The sequence below is a fragment of the Narcine bancroftii genome, chromosome 4 (genome assembly GCF_036971445.1).
Source record: "Narcine bancroftii isolate sNarBan1 chromosome 4, sNarBan1.hap1, whole genome shotgun sequence".
In the NCBI taxonomy this organism is placed as follows: Eukaryota; Metazoa; Chordata; class Chondrichthyes; order Torpediniformes; family Narcinidae; genus Narcine; species Narcine bancroftii.
The window spans coordinates 84,968,706-84,987,512 of NC_091472.1; the positions used below are offsets into that span (position 1 = coordinate 84,968,706).

Genomic DNA, 18,807 nt, shown 5'->3' on the forward strand with positions numbered 1-18,807 from the left:
GACTATCTAAATTATCTATGCTTCATAATTCTATATCTTCTATCAAGTCACATCTCCATTCTGCTCCAGAGAAAACTAATCCGTCTATTCTTACAGCTAATACTAATCAAGGCAATATCCTTGTGAGCTTCTTTTGTGCCCCTTCAGAGCTCCCATGTCCTTTTTTGCAGTGGCCAGAAATGCACACAATACTCCACATGAGGTCTATACAGCTGCATTATGACCCAACTGCCCCAAATGATAAAGGGAAGAATGCCGTATATCTTGTTTACCACCCTATCTACTTGCATTGCTGCTTTCAGGGAGCTGTGGACTTGCATCCCAAGATCCCTTGTACATCAATATTCTTAAAGGGGGGGGGGGGGGAAATGGTTCTTTATTGTTAACAAGTAATTTTTATATGCCAGTAATAGTGCATTTTGTTTACCTGGTTGATTAGACCAATTGCAAATACTCTTAAAAATCTATTAATTTGACTTATTTTAGGCACTGTAATTTTATTGCTTTTAATTAAATTAGTTTCATTGGGGAATTTTCATAACATTGTGATTTTCATGATAGGTCACACGGCGGCTTGCAGTTTGCAACGTGGACTGGGATAAAATAAAGGCAAATGATCTGATGGTTTTATTCAGTTCTTTCATTCCCAAAGGTGGTGTTGTGTTGTCTGTGAAGGTAAGTTCATTGAAATGCTTCAAAAATTTTCCATGGAATTTTTTTTCCCCACTTCCCTCATTGAGATTTAAAGTAACCGTTAATAGTTGGGCAACTGTTGCTTTATGAATTACAAATGATTGAATGATTGAATGATAGTATCCCAAACTATTCAGAAATGCACAGAGTTGTGGCGATATTTAGGTTCACCTTGGGCTGTAATTCCTTATTAAATGATGTTTGTTCCTGTTGTTTCTGCAGCTCTATAAGAATTGGAAACAGCTCCTCATAATTTAGATACACAATATAATGCATTAAAAAGAGTTCAGTGTGAGCAACTCTCCATTTATCAACCAAAATAACAGCTACTGTATTCATAGTTGCTGTCATGAGCAAGAAAGTGCATTCAGCTGGTCACATCAGAGCTTTCCAATAATACTCACGCCTATTTCCATGCAATTTATTTTCCCTTTTAAATAAATTGTATCAGTTTCATTTTAGTTAACAATGAATCTGCTTCTTCCACAATTTCAGTCTGTCTATTTCACATGATAATGGCTTTCAATTTAAGAGAAATTCTTCTTGCATCCATTCTAGTTCCTGTGCCAGTTACCTTAAATCTATAATCTTTGATCATTGAAATCCTGCCAGTAGGATCATTTATACTTGATACTATAAAGCTAAATAATTTTGAAACTTCTCCTTTCCCTTTTTAGAGTTGAGCTCTCTCACCTCATTTTAGTTGGCACTGTTTTGGGCCTTCTCCATGGTGGTATGAGATATGGATGGAGTCAGTGGAGAGGAAGGAACTTTGGATTGTATTTTATACACTGCATTAAATTGCTTAGATTTTTATTTGAATGAAATAAAATTTCATTTTATTTTTGAATGAAGTTTATTTGCATATAATTTAAAATAGTAGAAGGCAACTTCTGCAGATATGTATGGATTCAAGCTTCATTTCGAGTTTAAGCTCAAGTTTATTATCATTCGATTGAACAAGTACAATGTGATGAAACAATATTCTCCAGTCCTCTAGTGCCAAGCATTCAGAAACACATACAGACAAATGATACATATGCAGTACACGTGTACAAAAATAAATAAATTTTGTTTAATAAATAGTAGCATCTCATAGGGTTTATATGAGCAGTTTATCAGTTGTTAAGCATTCTCACTGCCCATGGGAAGAAGCTGTTTGTCAGCTTGGTGGTTCTGGCTCTAATACTCCAGAATCTCTGTCCCTATGCGAGAAGCTGAAAGATGCAGAGTTACAGGGGCCTCAATGATTTTGCAAACCTTCAAGCATTGATCCCACTAGACCAGTGATCCTCTATCGCTATTATGGTCCTGTGGATTGACCCCAATGTTCTATGGCGACCTTGCCACACTGTGATGCAGCCAGCCAAAACTCTCTCGATAGAGCTCCTGTAGAAAATTGATAGGATAGTGGCAAGTAGCCTTGCCTGCCTCAGACTTCTGAGGAAGTGCAGTCACTTTGTTACCTTCTGACAGATGAGATGTTTTGTGTCCAGGATAGGTCACTACTTGAGTAGATTCCGAGGTACTTGTTGCTCTCTGCACTCTTTATTATCAAGCAATTAATGTGTAATGGAGGGTAGCTGACCCTGGTCCTCTTTCAGTCCACATCACCTCCTTTGTCTTGTCCACATTGACATTCAAGTTTTTATTCTCTCACCATTTCATGAGATTTTCCACCTCTTCTCTGTTGTGCGACTTGCTATTGCTGAGTGGTCAGCATGACTCATGCCAGTGGTCAGCATGACTGTGCTCAACGTTCTTCTGCCAACCCACTCAAGCTCTGATCTTCCTTTTCGGGTCCCAGAATCCAGTTACAGAAAGGGGTGTTGAATCCCAGCAAGGACAGCTTCTCCGCCTGCATCTTGGGAATGATTTGTGTTAAATGCCAAGCGGAAGCCAATAAACTTCAGCCTGGCATATGAGGCATCATTCTCTTGATGGGTTGGCAAAATGAAATGGATCCAGTGTCTCTGGGAGGTGCACTGATGTGTTTTATCACCAGAAGCTCAAAATATTTCATAATGATGGAGGTCAGTGCTAGTGTCATTGAGGATTAATTTATAGATTAAATAGATAATGGAGGGAATACAGAATTTGAGTGAGATTATTGAATAACTTGGACTTCTTCCATTAAAGAGCCTATTTTCATTTTGTGTATTAATTAACAAGTAGATGTTCTCCTTGCTGCTACAAGGACATGAAGAAAGCTCATCAGGGTTAGTATTTGTGTCTCCCTGTAAATGCATATTTTCATTTGTTTATTGGCAGAGTATTTAGTAAGTGGTTTACATATATTCATAACAAATTGACTAATGTTTTCCCTAGATCTACCCATCAGAATTTGGAAAGGAAAGAATGAAAGACGACCAATTACGTGGGCCGGTGGAGTTACTGGGTCATTTACCAGAAAATGTAGAAGATGACACTCGCGAGGAGAGGTAAATAAAGTATAATGGAGTCTTTTACATTTTTCACAGTAATATTTGGGCAGTCCTTTTAACCTTAGCTTTGTTGCCTCTCTCTTTTCAATTTGCTGTATAATATTCTTTCTAAGCTTAGTTCTTTCCTTTCTTGATATCTGGGAATTCTCAAATGCTGCACGAATACATTGCCGTGAAGTGCATTCTCATGTTTGATTATTTTTTTTTGTCACATGAGTGACCTGGTGGAAAAGGTTCCTCTGTGAGTGGTGTAAAAGGTTGGCCTGAATGTTCATACATCTGTGTACAGAGCACAATGTACAGAGAATAGAATTGTAATGAAAAGAAAGATCTGTTTGTACCAAGCAAAAGCAAGCTTTATTGTGGGGAACCTGATGGCTATGTGAAAGAAATTATCTTTAAATTTGTTGGTGCATGCTTTCACACTCATGAGCCTTCCCCACCCCCCTCCCCCAATGGGACAAGGTAGAAGAGAGTGTGTCTGAGATGTGATGGGTCCTTCGGTATGTTGGCTACCTTTCCTTGGTGGTATGAGATGGATGGAGTCAGTGGAGAGAAAGGGACTTTGGATTATGTTCTGAACAAAGCAGCTCCCATACCATGCTTGTGATGCATCTTACAAGTATCCTTTTGATGGTATGTCTATAGAGATTATTGAGGGATAAGGGCAACGTGCCAACTTTAGGATTCAAAGAAAGTGGAGGCATTGCTGTACTTTCTTGAAACTTGTGTCAGGGTGCATGTTCCAGGTCAGGTCATTTAAGCTTTCTACTCTTTCTTCTTCAACACCATTGATGTGCATAGGAGTGTGGTCTCTTCTACTTCTTTTGAAGTCAACAACCAGCTTCTTTGCATTGACCTTAAGGGAGAAGTTTTTTTGGCATCCTGCTACTGAACTTGCAATCTCTTTTCTATATTGTCCTGTTGCTCCTTGATGCCTAGACTACTTTGGTGTCATTGGTTAATTTGAAGGTCCAAGGGAATATCATACCTGGCCTGGGTGATTTATCTACCTTTATTCTCTAGGGCAGCAAGTACCTCTTACTCCTTAATCTCCACATGTTCCATAACACTACTGTTTCTTTTCCTTGCTTCCTTAGACGGATGCAAAAAAACTGTTTAAGATCTTCCCCCATTACATGGGACTCCACACATAATTGACCAGTCTGATCATCAAGGGAACTCATTTTGTCCCTTACTATCCTTTTACTTGGTTTGTAGACCTTTTGGTCTATGGACTGGTGTGATAAAGGATGGAATGTTCAGAATGGAACGCTCGTAACAGCAGTTGGAGCATCAGAACTGCAGCAGTTGGAGAGGCAGAGACCAGATGGAGAGCTGTGTGAAAGGCACATGCCTCATAAGATAATGAAGGGTTAAAAACCAAAATTTGAGAACCGAAGGAAGTCATCCAAGGAGGCCTTGAAAAAAGATTTGTAAGCTTACGGCAATGCAATGTCAGTCATTTCCCTCTCCAATATGATGTTCTTTTGTTATTCAGTTGGGGGGAACTGAATTTGAACATTGAGCTTTGGGATTGAATTCTGTGTAGGGCTGTATTTTCAGACTGACTGACTTGATTGACTGACCTGGGTTTTTTTAGCAATACAGATGTTATTTTTTGTTTTACATACACGTTGTTGATGAAGATCTGATATTTGTATATTTGTTATAGTTACTTATAGTGGGGTTAACTGGGTTAAGACATTATAACCATATAACAATTACAGCACAGAAACAGACCAGTTTGTCCCTTTCAGTCCGTGCCGAACACCTACCCCCACCTAGTCCCTTTGACCTCCACCCGGCCCATAACCCTCCACATCTCTCTTGTCCATATACCTATCCAACTTTTCCTTAAATATTAAAATCGAACCCACTTCAGTTGGAAGCTCATTCCACATTCCCATCACCCTCTGAGTGAAGAAATTTTCCCTTGTTTCCCTTAAACTTTTCCCCCTTCAATCTCAATCCTTGTCCTCTTGTTTGAATCTCCCCCACTCTCAATGGAAAAAGCCTGTCCACTTTGACTCTATCTGTCCCCTTCATAATTTTAAATACCTCTATCAAATCACCCCTCAATCTTCTACACTCTAGGGAATAAAGTCTCAGCCTGCTCAATTTTTCCCAGTAACTGAAACCCAGCAACATTCTTGTAAATCTCCTCTGCATACTCTATATTCTGTTTATATCCTTCCTATAATTTGGCAACCAAAGCTGCACGCAATATTCCAAATTTGGCCTCACCAGTGCCTTATACAACTTCAACATGACATCTCAACTCCTGTATTCAATACTCTGATTTATGAAGGCCAACATATCGAATGCTTTCTTCACCACCCGATCTACATGTGACTCAACTGTCAGGGAATGATGTTTCAGAATTCCTAGATCCTTTTAGTTCTACTACGCTCCTCAATTGTCTCCCATTTAACATGTATGATCTTTGCTGATTAGTCCTACCAAAATGTAGCACCTCACATTTATCAGTTAAACTCCATCAGCCATCTTTCAGCCCACTTTTCTAACTGTCCTATATCCGACTACAAGCTTTGATAACCTTCCTTGCTGTCCACCACACCACCAATCTTTGTATCATCTGCATACTTATCCAATTTACCACCCTATCATCTAGATCAGGGGTGTCAAACTCAAATTTACAGAGGGCCAAAATTAAAAACTTGACTAAGTCGTGGGCCAAACTAAATATTTATTGAAAATTTTCAACAACATCTGCATGTTTTCTCTTCTTTCAACATATGTAATGTTAAACTTTTTCTTACTAAAATAAATGCTTAATAATAGTTTTGGTTAAACTCTTTCCAGAAGAAGCATTAACAAATGAGAAATAAAATATTCAATAAATAATATTTCTCTATAGCCTTTAAGCTCCTTTTAAATGTATTTTTTTTCACAAGCCAACAAGTCAAAAAAAAATAACAACTTGCTTCAATGAAAATCCAATCTTTCAACTATGAACAGTCCAAAGTTAACCAAAGAAAATATGAATCCAAGCTTAGCTTGCTACACTGTGATTTACTTTGATGCACCTGGGTCTAAACCAGATACTTGGCATCTCTTCTTAGATGCAAGTTCATCAAACTCTGGGGTGAGAGTTTGCCTCCCACCTGTCTTGAAAGGTCCTGTTTTCTGTCTTTTGTTTGGCCATTTTTCGTAAGGGGTTTATTACATGTGAGTTGGGCGACAGGTCACAGATGCTAATGAAAGTAAAGAGAGGAGGTGGGGGCGATTAGCAGGCTGACGGGCTGGCGCCAACGCATTTGCAAAGCATTCTGGGATTTGTAGTATTAGCTGTGCATGCGCTATACTGGCGTGGCGGCCAGTGGGCCAGCTCTAATACATATTTGATATGATCTTGCGGGCCAAATATCATTATATCACGGGCCAAATTTGGCCCGCGGGCCTGAGTTTGACATGTGTGATCTCGATCATTAATATATATGACAAACAACAATGGAGCCAGAACTGATCCCTGAGGCACTCCACTAATCACTGGCCTCCAATTTGACAAACAATTTTCCACCACTATTCTCTGGCATTGTTGAATCCATTTCACTATTTAAACATTAATAGCTAATGCTTGAACCTTCCTAACTAACCTCTTAAGCATAATCTTGTCAAATGCCTTAAAGTCCATATAAATAACATCCACAGCCTTCCCCTCGTCAACCCTTGAGGTCCTACTTTTTAACTCCATATATTTCTTCAGGACCTCATCCCCACTTCCACCTATATCATTGGTCCCCACGTGGACCACAACATCAGGCTGCTCTCCCTCCCCCTCCAGAATTCTGTGTAGTTGATCAGAGATATCCCTGACCCTAGCACCTGGGAGGCAACATACCAATCTCATCCAGCAAACCTCCTATCTGCTCTCCTAACCAGTTCTGCTCTTTTCCCCCCCTGAGCCGAGGGGCCATCCCCCATGCCAGAGACCTGACCACCGCAAATTGTCCATGGTAGGTTGTCCCCTCAACAGTATTTTAAAAATGTATACTTATTATTGAGGGAAACAGGCACAGGGGTACTCTGCACTGTCTCTTTCATCCTCCCCCACCCTTTCTTTTCCTCACAGTTACCCAGTTAGCTGACTCCTTTCTGTTTGAAGTGACTGTCTCCCTGGAACTCCTATCTATGTTTATGATCAGAAGCTCATCCAGCTGCAACTCCAGTTCCCTAATACGGTCTCCCAGGAGTTGTATCTGGATGCACATTTTCCAGGTGTAGTCATCAGGAACATTTGTGCTGCCCCTGACCTCCCACATCCTGCAATCGGAGCACAGGACGACCCCGACTGCCTCCATAACCTACTTTTAAATTAAATTAGTTAAAATAAACTTGCCAACCGTACCTCATTGGGAGCACTTCCTCAACTTCTGCTCAATGAAGCTGCTCAAGCCAAAACCTCGAAGTCCCACTCCTTCACTATGCCACTCACTGGGCCGCTCCTTTACCTAACTCACCCTTTATTGGTCTTTGCTGATTAACTCAATTACCCAATTTCTCAATTGGAAAGGGCAAAGTCTTGACCCTACATCCTTTTTAAACTCTTCTAAAATCTACTTACCAACACTACATACTCAACCCACCTTCAACTCTGGCTCTCCTCTGATTGGAAGTGCCAAAGTCCCGACCCTGTGCCCTTTTTAAAACACTCAACCCAGTTAAAATTTAAATCTTTAGAATTGTGCCTTCTATTGCTGCTGGTTAGAGGCATATAACACTCTTGATATACTTGAAGAAGCCTCTCGCATTTATCTTCATGTTATCTGCCAAAGCAACCTCGTGTCTTTTTTTTTGCTTTCCTGATTTTCTCTTTGAGTATTTTCTTGCATTTTCTGTACTCTTCAAGTACCTCATTAGTTCCTTGTTGCCTATACTTGCTATACATCTTCCTCTTCTTTTTAACCAGATCACTAATATCTCTTGAAAACTAGGGTTCCCTATGCCTGTTAACTTTGCATGTTCCCATTAGGATTAAAGGCAAACTCTGCACTCTCAAATTTTGCCTTTGAAAGCCATCCACTTTCGTAACGTACCCTTGCCACCAAACAACATATCCCAATCCACTCTTCCTAGATCCTTTCTCATTTCTACAAAATTGGCCCTCCTCCAATTTAGGACCAGATTTATCCCTTTCCATAATTAAATTGAAGCTAATGAAATTATGGTCACTGGACTCAAAATGTTCTCCTTCACATACATCTGTCACCTGACCTGTCTTCCCTTATAGGAGATCAAGAGTTGCATCATCCCTCATTGGTATCTCTATGTATTGATTTAGAAAACTTTCCTGAATACATTTGACAAACTCCAAGCTATCCAGCACTTTTACAGTATGGGAGTCTCAGTCAATACCTGGGAAGTTAATATCTACTATCGCAACATTCTGCTTCTCACATCAGTCTGCTCCTCCAATTCCCTCTGACTATTGGGCGGTCTATAATACAGCTCTACCAGTGTGGCCACACCCTTTCCCATTCCTTCATGATTTTTCCTTCCAAAGTGAATTAGTTCACATTTATCAATGTTGTATTCCATTTGCCAGACCTTCATCCATCCACTTAACCTCTCCATATCTCTCTGCAGGCTCTTTGTGTCGACATAATTTATTTTCCACTCTTTAGTGTCAGCATCAAACTTGGATATCCTAAACTTGGTCCCTTCTTCCAAATCATTTCTGTATATTGTGAATAGTTGTGGATCCAGCACTGACACCACTAACCACTGATTCCTAACCATAGAATCACCTGTTCATCCTAACTGTCTGCTTCTATTGGTTAAACCAATCCTCTTTCCATGTTAATACATCACCCCAACTTTGTGCATCCTTATCTTATTGCAAAAGTCCTTTGTATGGTACCATATCAAACACTTCTTTGAAAATCTATGTGTACCTCATCCATCAGTCCCCTGTGTTCATTGTGGTTAATAAATCCTCAAAGAAGTCCAGTAAATTAGTTTAACATGGCCTGTCCTTCCTGAATCAATTCTGCATCTGTCTGATGGAGTAATTTCTATTCAAATGTCTATTTCTTCCTTCATGACAGCTTCAAGCAATTTTCTGATCATAAACATTTAGCTGACTGTCTTATGGTCACTGACTGACTTGACTTTTGTTTACCTATTTTTTTCAAGCAGTGGCATAGTATTGGCTATCTTTTTATCTGTCAGGACTTGGCCAGAATCTCAAGAATTTTGCTATGTTATTGGAAATCTCTCATTGGTTGTGAGACACAACCCTTTGTCTTATCAGTTGATGGAAGCAATGCAGTTCTTCTTTAATTATAAAATAAATTAAAGTTTATGATGGGACTTGAACATAGAACATAAAATCCACTTAGAGGCCCTGTCTGATATAAACCTACTCAACCACAATCTAATTTAAAGGGTAAAGGTCGCATTATTGCCACATAATACTACATTTAGAATGTAACATGCATGAAAGTCTGGCTTCTATAAGGCAGAGCGAATTCACTTTGTACAGCACCTAATGCTCTTAGGCAGTCTTCCATCCAAGTACTGACCAGTCCTGAGCCTGCTTAGCTTCTTCCAAACCTCACACCCATCACCCTCTATTTTTTTTGCATCCATTGAAAAGGACAATTAATTTGAAACCTATCATCTCAACTTTTAATGTTGGAAACTAACTGCCGTGTTAGTTTTTAAAAAAAAAAATTATTGGTTTCTATCTGAATTAAAATTTTATTTCAAGAGTGGTTGACAAGGCATGATTAAGATGAGAAAGATTCCAAAACCTACCAATTGAGGGCGCTCCATTAACATAGTAAATGTTTTAAGATTTTGTGCCATCTCACTATTAATTTATTTTCATTGTCCTCTCCTTCATCATCATTGAATTGAAACTGGAGAGTGCAGAAAGGGATTTTTTAAAAACTAATTATAAATATTTTTTTTGGCAAGAATTTACCATGGAGTATTGGGGCTTAAAATTCCTATTTGGAAATGGTTTACACTTCAGGTACCTATAGATGGGGCGTTTTTTAAGCCAGTAGTGTGTTCTCGCACCAACCCTCTTTTCAATCTTCTTCAGCATGATGCTGAACCAAGCCATGAAAGACCCCAACAATGAAGACGCTGTTTACATCCGGTACCACACGGATGGCAGTCTCTTCAATCTGAGGCGCCTGCAAGCTCACACCAAGACACAAGAGAAACTTGTCCGTGAACTACTCTTAGCAGACGATGCCGCTTTAGTTGCCCATTCAGAGCCAGCTCTTCAGCGCTTGACGTCCTGCTTTGCAGAAACTGCCAAAATGTTTGGCCTGGAAGTCAGCCTGAAGAAAACTGAGGTCCTCCATCAGCCAGCTCCCCACCATGCCTACCAGCCCCCCCCACATCTCCATCGGGCACACAAAACTCAAAACGGTCAACCAGTTTACCTATCTCGGCTGCACCATTTCATCTGATGCAAGGATCGACAATGAGATAGACAACAGACTCGCCAAGGCAAATAGCGCCTTTGGAAGACTACACAAATGAGTCTGGAAAAACAACCAACTGAAAAACCTCACAAAGATAAGCGTATACAGAGCCGTTGTCATACCCACACTCCTGTTCGGCTCCGAATCATGGGTCCTCTACCGGCATCACCTACGGCTCCTAGAACGCTTCCACCAGCATTGTCTCCGCTCCATCCTCAACATCCATTGGAGCGCTTTCATCCCTAACGTCGAAGTACTCGAGATGGCAGAGGTCGACAGCATCGAGTCCATGCTGCTGAAGATCCAGCTGCGCTGGATGGGTCACGTCTCCAGAATGGAGGACCATCGCCTTCCCAAGATCCTGTTATATGGCGAGCTCTCCACTGGCCACCGTGACAGAGGTGCACCAAAGAAAAGGTACAAGGACTGCCTAAAGAAATCTCTTGGTGCCTGCCACATTGACCACCGCCAGTGGGCTGATATCGCCTCAAACCGTGCATCTTGGTGCCTCACAGTTTGGTGGGCAGCAACCTCCTTTGAAGAAGACCGCAGAGCCCACCTCACTGACAAAAGGCAAAGGAGGAAAAACCCAACACCCAACCCACCAATTTTCCCCTGCAGCCGCTGCAACCGTGTCTGCCTGTCCCGCATCGGACTTGTCAGCCGCAAACGAGCCTGCAGCTGACGTGGACTTTTACCCCCTCCATAAATCTTCGTCCGCGAAGCCAAGCCAAAGAGTGACATAGAGCAGTACATGGCATGAGTTTGTTACTTCAGTCGGATAAAAGCAGGGTTATGTACACAAGTCATGTGGGCCAAATGCCAATAGAATTTTGAATGTTGTGGACTGAATAAAGGGAATTGAATGAATGCAGAAGTTCTTCATTCAAGATTCCATTACTGTCATGTCCAGATGTACTCAAAATATGTCAATTTTATGTTTGCTTTAAAGGCACACAAAGAGTTGCCACTAGTCCTGTGGCCCCACCAACAAGAGAAAGAGCAAAAGTGCATACCTTCAGAGACATTGAGTGTCTGTGGATTTGCCTTCTGTGCTCCCACAATCTCTGACTCTAGTTCATTTTCAGTAATGAACCAAAGGTTCCATCTCCGATATGATCAAGAAGCCTTCTTGCCATCAGCAGCCTCACAAACCATGATCCTACTACCTGGTTCCCAAGAACCTGCTGCCACCTGTGTGAGCCCTTTGGCCTAGAGACCCTCACTCATCTGCTGTTGTAGTCACCTTCCCTGTCGCATTTTTTGCCAGGCTTCTGCTTCTTGGTGGAGGATGTGTTCTCCCACTCTGGTGCCCTGAGCTAGTCTGTTGATTCCCTGGATCCTGCAGACCTTGTAATCTGCTGCCAAAACATGGGCACTGCCATCTAGGGGGTGAATATCTGTGATTTTGCAGATGGTTCAATAAAAGCACCACTAGCCCCTTCTACAGGGTAGTTAAAACCTGTATGGCGCTGTGGGTATATCAACCAAACAGTCCTGCAGAGGAGTCTTGTGTTGTTGTGTCTCTGCTTCGCACTCTCCTGGGTCTACAACAGCAGCAGTATTGCCATTTATTTTTCTCTTTTTTTTTGATGACATGAACTTAATGGTTAAGAAAGCTTCAGCTTTTGATTTGGAGGTTAATCAAAAGTTTATTAGAGTCTAAAGTTGGTATTGAGATGTTTGAATGCAGAATTAAATAAGTTGGACCCATTTATATTCTTGTTGAGCAATGATTTACATTATGAAAACAATACACTTCAAATTCTGAAATAACAATTTGTGAGAAGTATTCAACAGGGTGAGAATAGATATATGTGTTAGGACACTTCAGAGTTCTGGTGGAACGTTTTCACACTTAAAAGTTGTCTCAGAATCTTCAAGTTCCCAGAACTCCAAATCTCTCAACACCTTTCCTGGACCCAACATATTGAAGCAACTGTGAAGAAGGCACACCAATGTCCACTTTGTAAACAATCTTCAGAGACATGGCATATTGTCAGATTCTCTGTTAATGTCTACAAGTGCAGTGTGGAAAGTCTGCTGACAGGTTGATTCGCAGCCTAGTCTGGCAATTCAAGTGCTGAGGAATGCAGAAGATAGCAACCTTAGCCAGGTTCAATACAGGCTCTGACTTCCCATCCATTATAGACATCTGAAAGAAGTGCTGCCTCAAAAAAGACAGTCAGCTTAATAAAAGACCTACATTACCCTGGTTACAGCCTCTTCTCACTGCTGTCTTCAGATAGAAGGTACAGAAGCCTAAAGTCCAGCACCTCCAGGTTCAAAAGTTTCCTTCCAACAACAATCCGTCTCTAGAATCTACTCTTGGTACACAAATCATGGACTGCCTGGCAATAATGCAAGTCACTTTTTTTGCATTAGGATTACTGTGGATATTGGCTCTCTTGTGATATATTGTCTCTTTTAATTTAATTCGGTTAGCTTGCTTTTTTTGATAAGTACCTGTTTGGAGCAATGAAGAATTTTGGGCATAAGCACATGATACTAGCTCATTGTCACCTAGCATTTTGCAATTCAATGTAAGATTTTGATTTAGCATTAATGGCAGCAAGATTGAGGGCATTCAAAACCACTTTGTAGTTATGGACAGGGGCAAATTTTATACCATTAACTACTTGTATTTCATTCACAGAATTCTCAGGGAAAAAGTGCGAGACTACCAAATCAAACGGCTGAAGTACTATTATGCAGTAGTGGAATGTGATTCTCCAGAAACAGCCAGTCATCTTTATGATGCATGTGATGGGATGGAGTATGAAAGCAGCAGTTCCTTTCTGGATCTCAGGTTTAGTAAAGATGTTGAATTTCTATATCTTTGGCTTGCTAAAGTAAGGCATAATGAGACGAGTAAACCTGCTTCCTCCAGCCTGCAATTTCTCGCTCACTTTTGATGTAAATATTTTGAGGCTGTTTGAGATGTTGTGCAAATGGCAATAGCCTTCAAGTCCAGAAGGGACTCACTCAAAGTTTAAAATGCAGTGAGAACAACTCTCCTTGGCAATAGTCTGGCCAAGTTGATCTCTGGTCATGTTAGGACCAGTAGGCCTAAAAATAACTAGGAATTTACTTGGCAGTAGATAGCTTTCTCCCTCCAACTTGATGCAAGTGTCAATTCTCTGGTGATAATTTGAAGAATTTGGAAAAGTTTTGGGTTATGACCTCCACCTTGGCTGTAAGCCCATTATAAAGAACTAATAATTTTGATTGAAGAATTTCATTGTATTAATACCACATTTGTTTTGTACTTTACTGGATGCAATGTTCCAAAAGTTTACAAATCATTTCCTCTGACTAATGTTCTGCTGCTTGAGTGAATGTAATAATGTATTTGATACGAATTCTTTGCTGCTGTGTAATGTTTGGATAGACTGGTCATTTAGTCGACAAGAACACACTGCCTGTCTGTCCTCTTGTAATCTTCTTATTTCAAGCATTATTTTCTGTCCTTTCTGTTCATTGTCATTGAGTCACATTTTTTTTATAGCAGTGAACTAAATTGTTGGTTGTTGCCATGTGTACGAAGATTCTGTGAAAAACTTTATTTTGCAGGCTATTTAGGCAAGTTTATACAACAAGTATAAACAACCAACTGAAAAACCTCACAAAGATAAGCGTATACAGAGCCGTTGTCATACCCACACTCCTGTTCGGCTCCGAATCATGGGTCCTCTACCGGCACCACCTACGGCTCCTAGAACGCTTCCACCAGCGTTCATCCTCAACATCCATTGGAGCGCTTACATCCCTAACGTCGAAGTACTCGAGATGGCAGAGGTCGACAGCATCGAGTCCACGCTGCTGAAGATCCAGCTGCGCTGGATGGGTCACGTCTCCAGAATGGAGGACCATCGCCTTCCCAAGATCGTGTTATATGGCGAGCTCTCCACTGGCCACCGTGACAGAGGTGCACCAAAGAAAAGGTACAAGGACTGCCTAAAGAAATCTCTTGGTGCCTGCCACATTGACCACCGCCAGTGGGCTGATAACGCCTCAAACCGTGCATCTTGGCGCCTCACAGTTTGGCGGGCAGCAACCTCCTTTGAAGAAGACCGCAGAGCCCACCTCACTGACAAAAGGCAAAGGAGGAAAAACCCAACACCCAACCCTAACCCACCAATTTTCCCCTGCAACCGCTGCAATCGTGTCTGCCTGTCCCGCATCGGACTTGTCAGCCACAAACGAGCCTGCAGCTGACGTGGACTTTTTACCCCCTCCATAAATCTTCGTCCGCGAAGCCAAGCCAAAGAAAAAGATACAACAAGTAGTTCAACATGGAAACAAAAATACAGGTTTCGTGTTACAGTACATGTACAATGTGATGTAGAGGAAAAGTACAATTAATTCTGTGCATCAACTTTTACCAATGAGAAGTCCATTTAAGATAATAGAGAGAAAGATACTATTATTGAATCTGGAGTTCATTTTCTTTTTCAAATATTGTTATTAATTTTAATAAAGAACATAGAAAGAAAACGTGCAATTCAATTTGATGATATGGATAGTTACACAAAATAAGGTAGTCGGTGTGACATAAGCATACATGAATTGTAAATCATATCCATAAATTCATATATTGTGTTTTGAAGCTTCTATTTTTCCTTGATAAAAAGTGGGGAGAAGAAAATGTCGGGTGGGATAGGGTTTTTAATATGTTGGAAGCTTTTCAAGACAGCATTCACAACTCTGAAACTTTTTGCAAGGTTGGGGCAGGCCAGTTCGCTTACCAAGCTGTGATGCATTTAGACAGGATACTTTCTATTGATGTATCTGTAAAATTTAGTAAGTCACCACAGGAACCTACTAAATTCTCTTGGTTTTCTGAGAAAGTAGTTATTGGTCCACTTTCTTGGTCTCCTCCATCTCCACCTCAGCACCATGGATGCTCCTCTCATTCCCTGATGGAAATGACCAACTCTGAAATTTTGCTGACATTTAAGGGAGAGATTGTTATCTAGCTTGATGACCTTTCACAGGAGCAAAATTGAGAGTGTCCTCTCTGGCTGCATTGTTGTGTGGCATGGAGGCTGCAAAGCATCAGACCAGAAGTCTTTACAGAGGATGGTTAAGAGGCGAGAGGATCACTTTGATCTCTCTTCTTCTATAGACAACATTTACTGGGAGTGTTATCCAAGTAGAACCCAAGGAATTATAGAAGACCCTTTCCATCCAGTGCATAGTATCTTCAACCTTTTACCATCAAGATGATGATACAGGAGCAAAAAAATTAGAAATGCCAGGTTGGGATTAGCTTCTTCCCTTTGGCTGCGAGATTGATGAACAGTGCCCTGTAGCTATGAAAATCACCCCAAATATTTATATAGATATATATATATATATTTTGATTATTTATGTGATCATTATATACTATGGTTTGTGTGTGCACCAAGGTCTGGAAAGACATTTTTTTGTTGGGTTGTACAAATGAACTTGAACTTAAAACTATCCTGCCACCAAATTCAAGATTCCTATATTGTCATGTAATAGTACAGAACATGTAATATTTACACAAAATTACCTTCTGCTTGCTGAAACGCAGACAGAGTCACCATTAATGTTACCCAGCACCCCTTACAGTATGAGAGAAGGAGAATCAAAACAGAGACCCTTCAGATTTTCATGGATTTGCCTCCAGTGCTTCCACAGCCTGTGCAGCCACACAGACTCCTGTTTGATCCATCGGCAAACCATGCTCCAAATCCAAATCTCTGACACGACCTGGAAGCCTTCAGAGCCCAAGGCCCTTTGGGTGACCTTCTTGCCCTCAGCACCCTCTTGAATCCCAGTTCCAAAACCTGCTCACCATAAGCCGTTCTCTAGCAACCAGCATCCCATGCAAGTCCCTCATCTGCTGAGCCCCTAGCTGGTCTGACATTTTCACCATCTGTAGGGTAACAGCCACTGAGGCCCTCGCTGGTTCACTGCCATGGTCATCTTTGCTGTTGGGTTGTCTCCTCTGCTTCTCTTTCTCTTTCTTACTGTTTCTGGTGCCTTGTATTGGTTTACTGCTCCTTGTGCCTGCTGCCGAGCAGAAGCCCCACCATCTTGGGGACAGACCTGTGGTTGTTGAATCTAGGTTTAAAAACACCATCAGCTCCTACAAAAGGCTGTTTATCACCTGTATGGAGCTGCCAGCATTAGAAGCAGGTGGTTGAACCCTTTGGAGCAGTGTTGCGTCTCTGCTCTCCTGGTTCCACATCAGCGGCAGTGCTGCCTTTTTTTCCCCCCTGTATTTGCTCTCATTGTTTTATTTCTTCTTGCACAATCATTTTGTTTACTTTTTTTTCTCTTTTGTGTGCACATATTTTCCTGTGTACAGTTTTTTTTGCTTTACCATTAAGTAGAAATTCTGCCACGCCCACAGGAAAAAGAATCTCATGGTTGTTGGTCATGTCATGTATGTACTCTTGACAATAGTCAAGAGTTTGATCTTTGAATTTCCAGATCTGGCCTATGTTGGCAGTGGCATTTGAAAAACTTAAAAATTTTAAAGCAGTATTTAGTCACAGTGGCAAAAGTAATAAGGGGCTGAATATGTAGCTGTACAGGGTGTTAAGGATTATCATTCAAAGTCAAAGTTCAAATTTATTGTCAGAATACAGACATGACTTTCCCTATTTATGGTGGAGGAGGTGTTGTCACCTATGCTCACTGATTGCCGACGGCAGGACAGGAAGTCAAAGATCCATTTGCAGAATGGGCGACTGATAGCCATTTGTCAAGGCAGAGTTTTTTTAGAACAATGGCATGAAGGTGGAATTCATAGGCAATGATGTTGTCATCCAGGTGCCTCAGGGCGGAGTGCAGGGTCAGGGCGATGGCATCTGCTGTGAACCTGTTTGTAACAGAGGGTAAATTGTAGTGAATCGAGGCTGTCTGGGAGGTGAGAGGTGAGAATAATTGTGGACCATGACCACCCTTGAAGCACTTCATGATGGATGTCAGAGCTACCAGATGATGGTCTTTTGATACATGTTGTTTCGCTGAAGGAAACGGGTCTTTTGTTCCAAGTTCAAGTTCAGATTTATTGTCAAGTCCATAAATGACATCACATACAACCTTGAGATTCTTTTTCCTGTGGGCCAGGCAGAACTTGTATTAGTATATCAGTAGAGTAAATTATAGTGTATGCAAAAGAGAGAAAAATAAACAAACTGAAATATAAAGTGTTCACAATCACTACTCTGGAGACAAAATCTTGGAGAACAGGTTCAACTTTATTTTGAGTCTGCAGAGTTGGGTCTGGAGACACAACAGAGGTTCAGAATCATCACTCTTTTGTACAGTCCTGTGCTCAATATCACCCCACCTTCATTTACCTCCTTCTAATCAGAATCCCAGTACATTACAATATTCTACTTCTCCCTTCCATCAATCCAGGTATCACTCAGTTCCTCCCTCTTCATACATCGCATGTTATGTTAATTAGTTCATTCCCTCCTTAGAAGGGAATATTAATCTAAGTTAAGCAAACGCAGTACTAGCTATAGACTACCTTAGGTCACTGTACCAGCCTGAACCAGATCCTTGGGGCTCCTGATAAGAAGGGGGCCACTAGCTAGTACTGTCTACTCTCAAGCTCTAATCTACCTACTTAGCATTCCATCACTTTTCACAGAATGGTGCGAGTTCAATCACTTTCAACCACTTTTCACAAAACTCTGCAAATGCAAAATAAAATTCAATGATAAATAATTATTGTCATTTTCAATGTCAATGGAGGTGTAAGGCGCTTCTTCCATCCGATCGCCTACAGGTCATCCTTGGACAAAGTGTAGTACCTATTTAGCCTCCTAATCAAGGTCACATAAAGCCATGGATTGCAGATGGTGGATGGTTTTTACATGCAGATTCTAAAAATTGGAATTTATGGTTGTAAAACTAAAAATGCTGAACAGATGAATCTGCTGATCAGTGGCCAGGAATACCTGTCCAGTATTGACACTCCAACTGAAGAAGGCAATGGGAAACCACTTCATATTTTTCCCTTGTATAATCATGAACTTAACATTGACTACAGTCTCAGCTCAAAGATGGAGCCTCCACTGAAAGAGAATGGGAGGCACCAACTACAGTTCGGAAGGTCAGAGATCGTGATGAATGGAGAGATATGATTGCCCATGCTGAATGGCAAGGCACCTGAATGATGAATAAATGATATGCAAAGTATGAGTCCTTAAATG

General features: G+C 41.0%; 1 protein-coding gene across 3 annotated transcripts in view; it reads left to right on the plus strand.

The window, feature by feature from the left end:
* The window catches only part of esf1 (ESF1, nucleolar pre-rRNA processing protein, homolog (S. cerevisiae)), a 95,242-nt gene that overhangs the window by 13,910 nt on the left and 62,525 nt on the right, over positions 1–18,807 (plus strand). For all 3 annotated transcript variants that reach the window (XM_069931806.1, XM_069931808.1, XM_069931807.1), the window contains exons 4-6: positions 562–675; positions 3,022–3,134; positions 13,260–13,412. In XM_069931806.1, the coding sequence (XP_069787907.1) occupies positions 562–675; positions 3,022–3,134; positions 13,260–13,412 (380 nt within the window). The remainder of the gene's footprint in view (positions 1–561; positions 676–3,021; positions 3,135–13,259; positions 13,413–18,807) is intronic.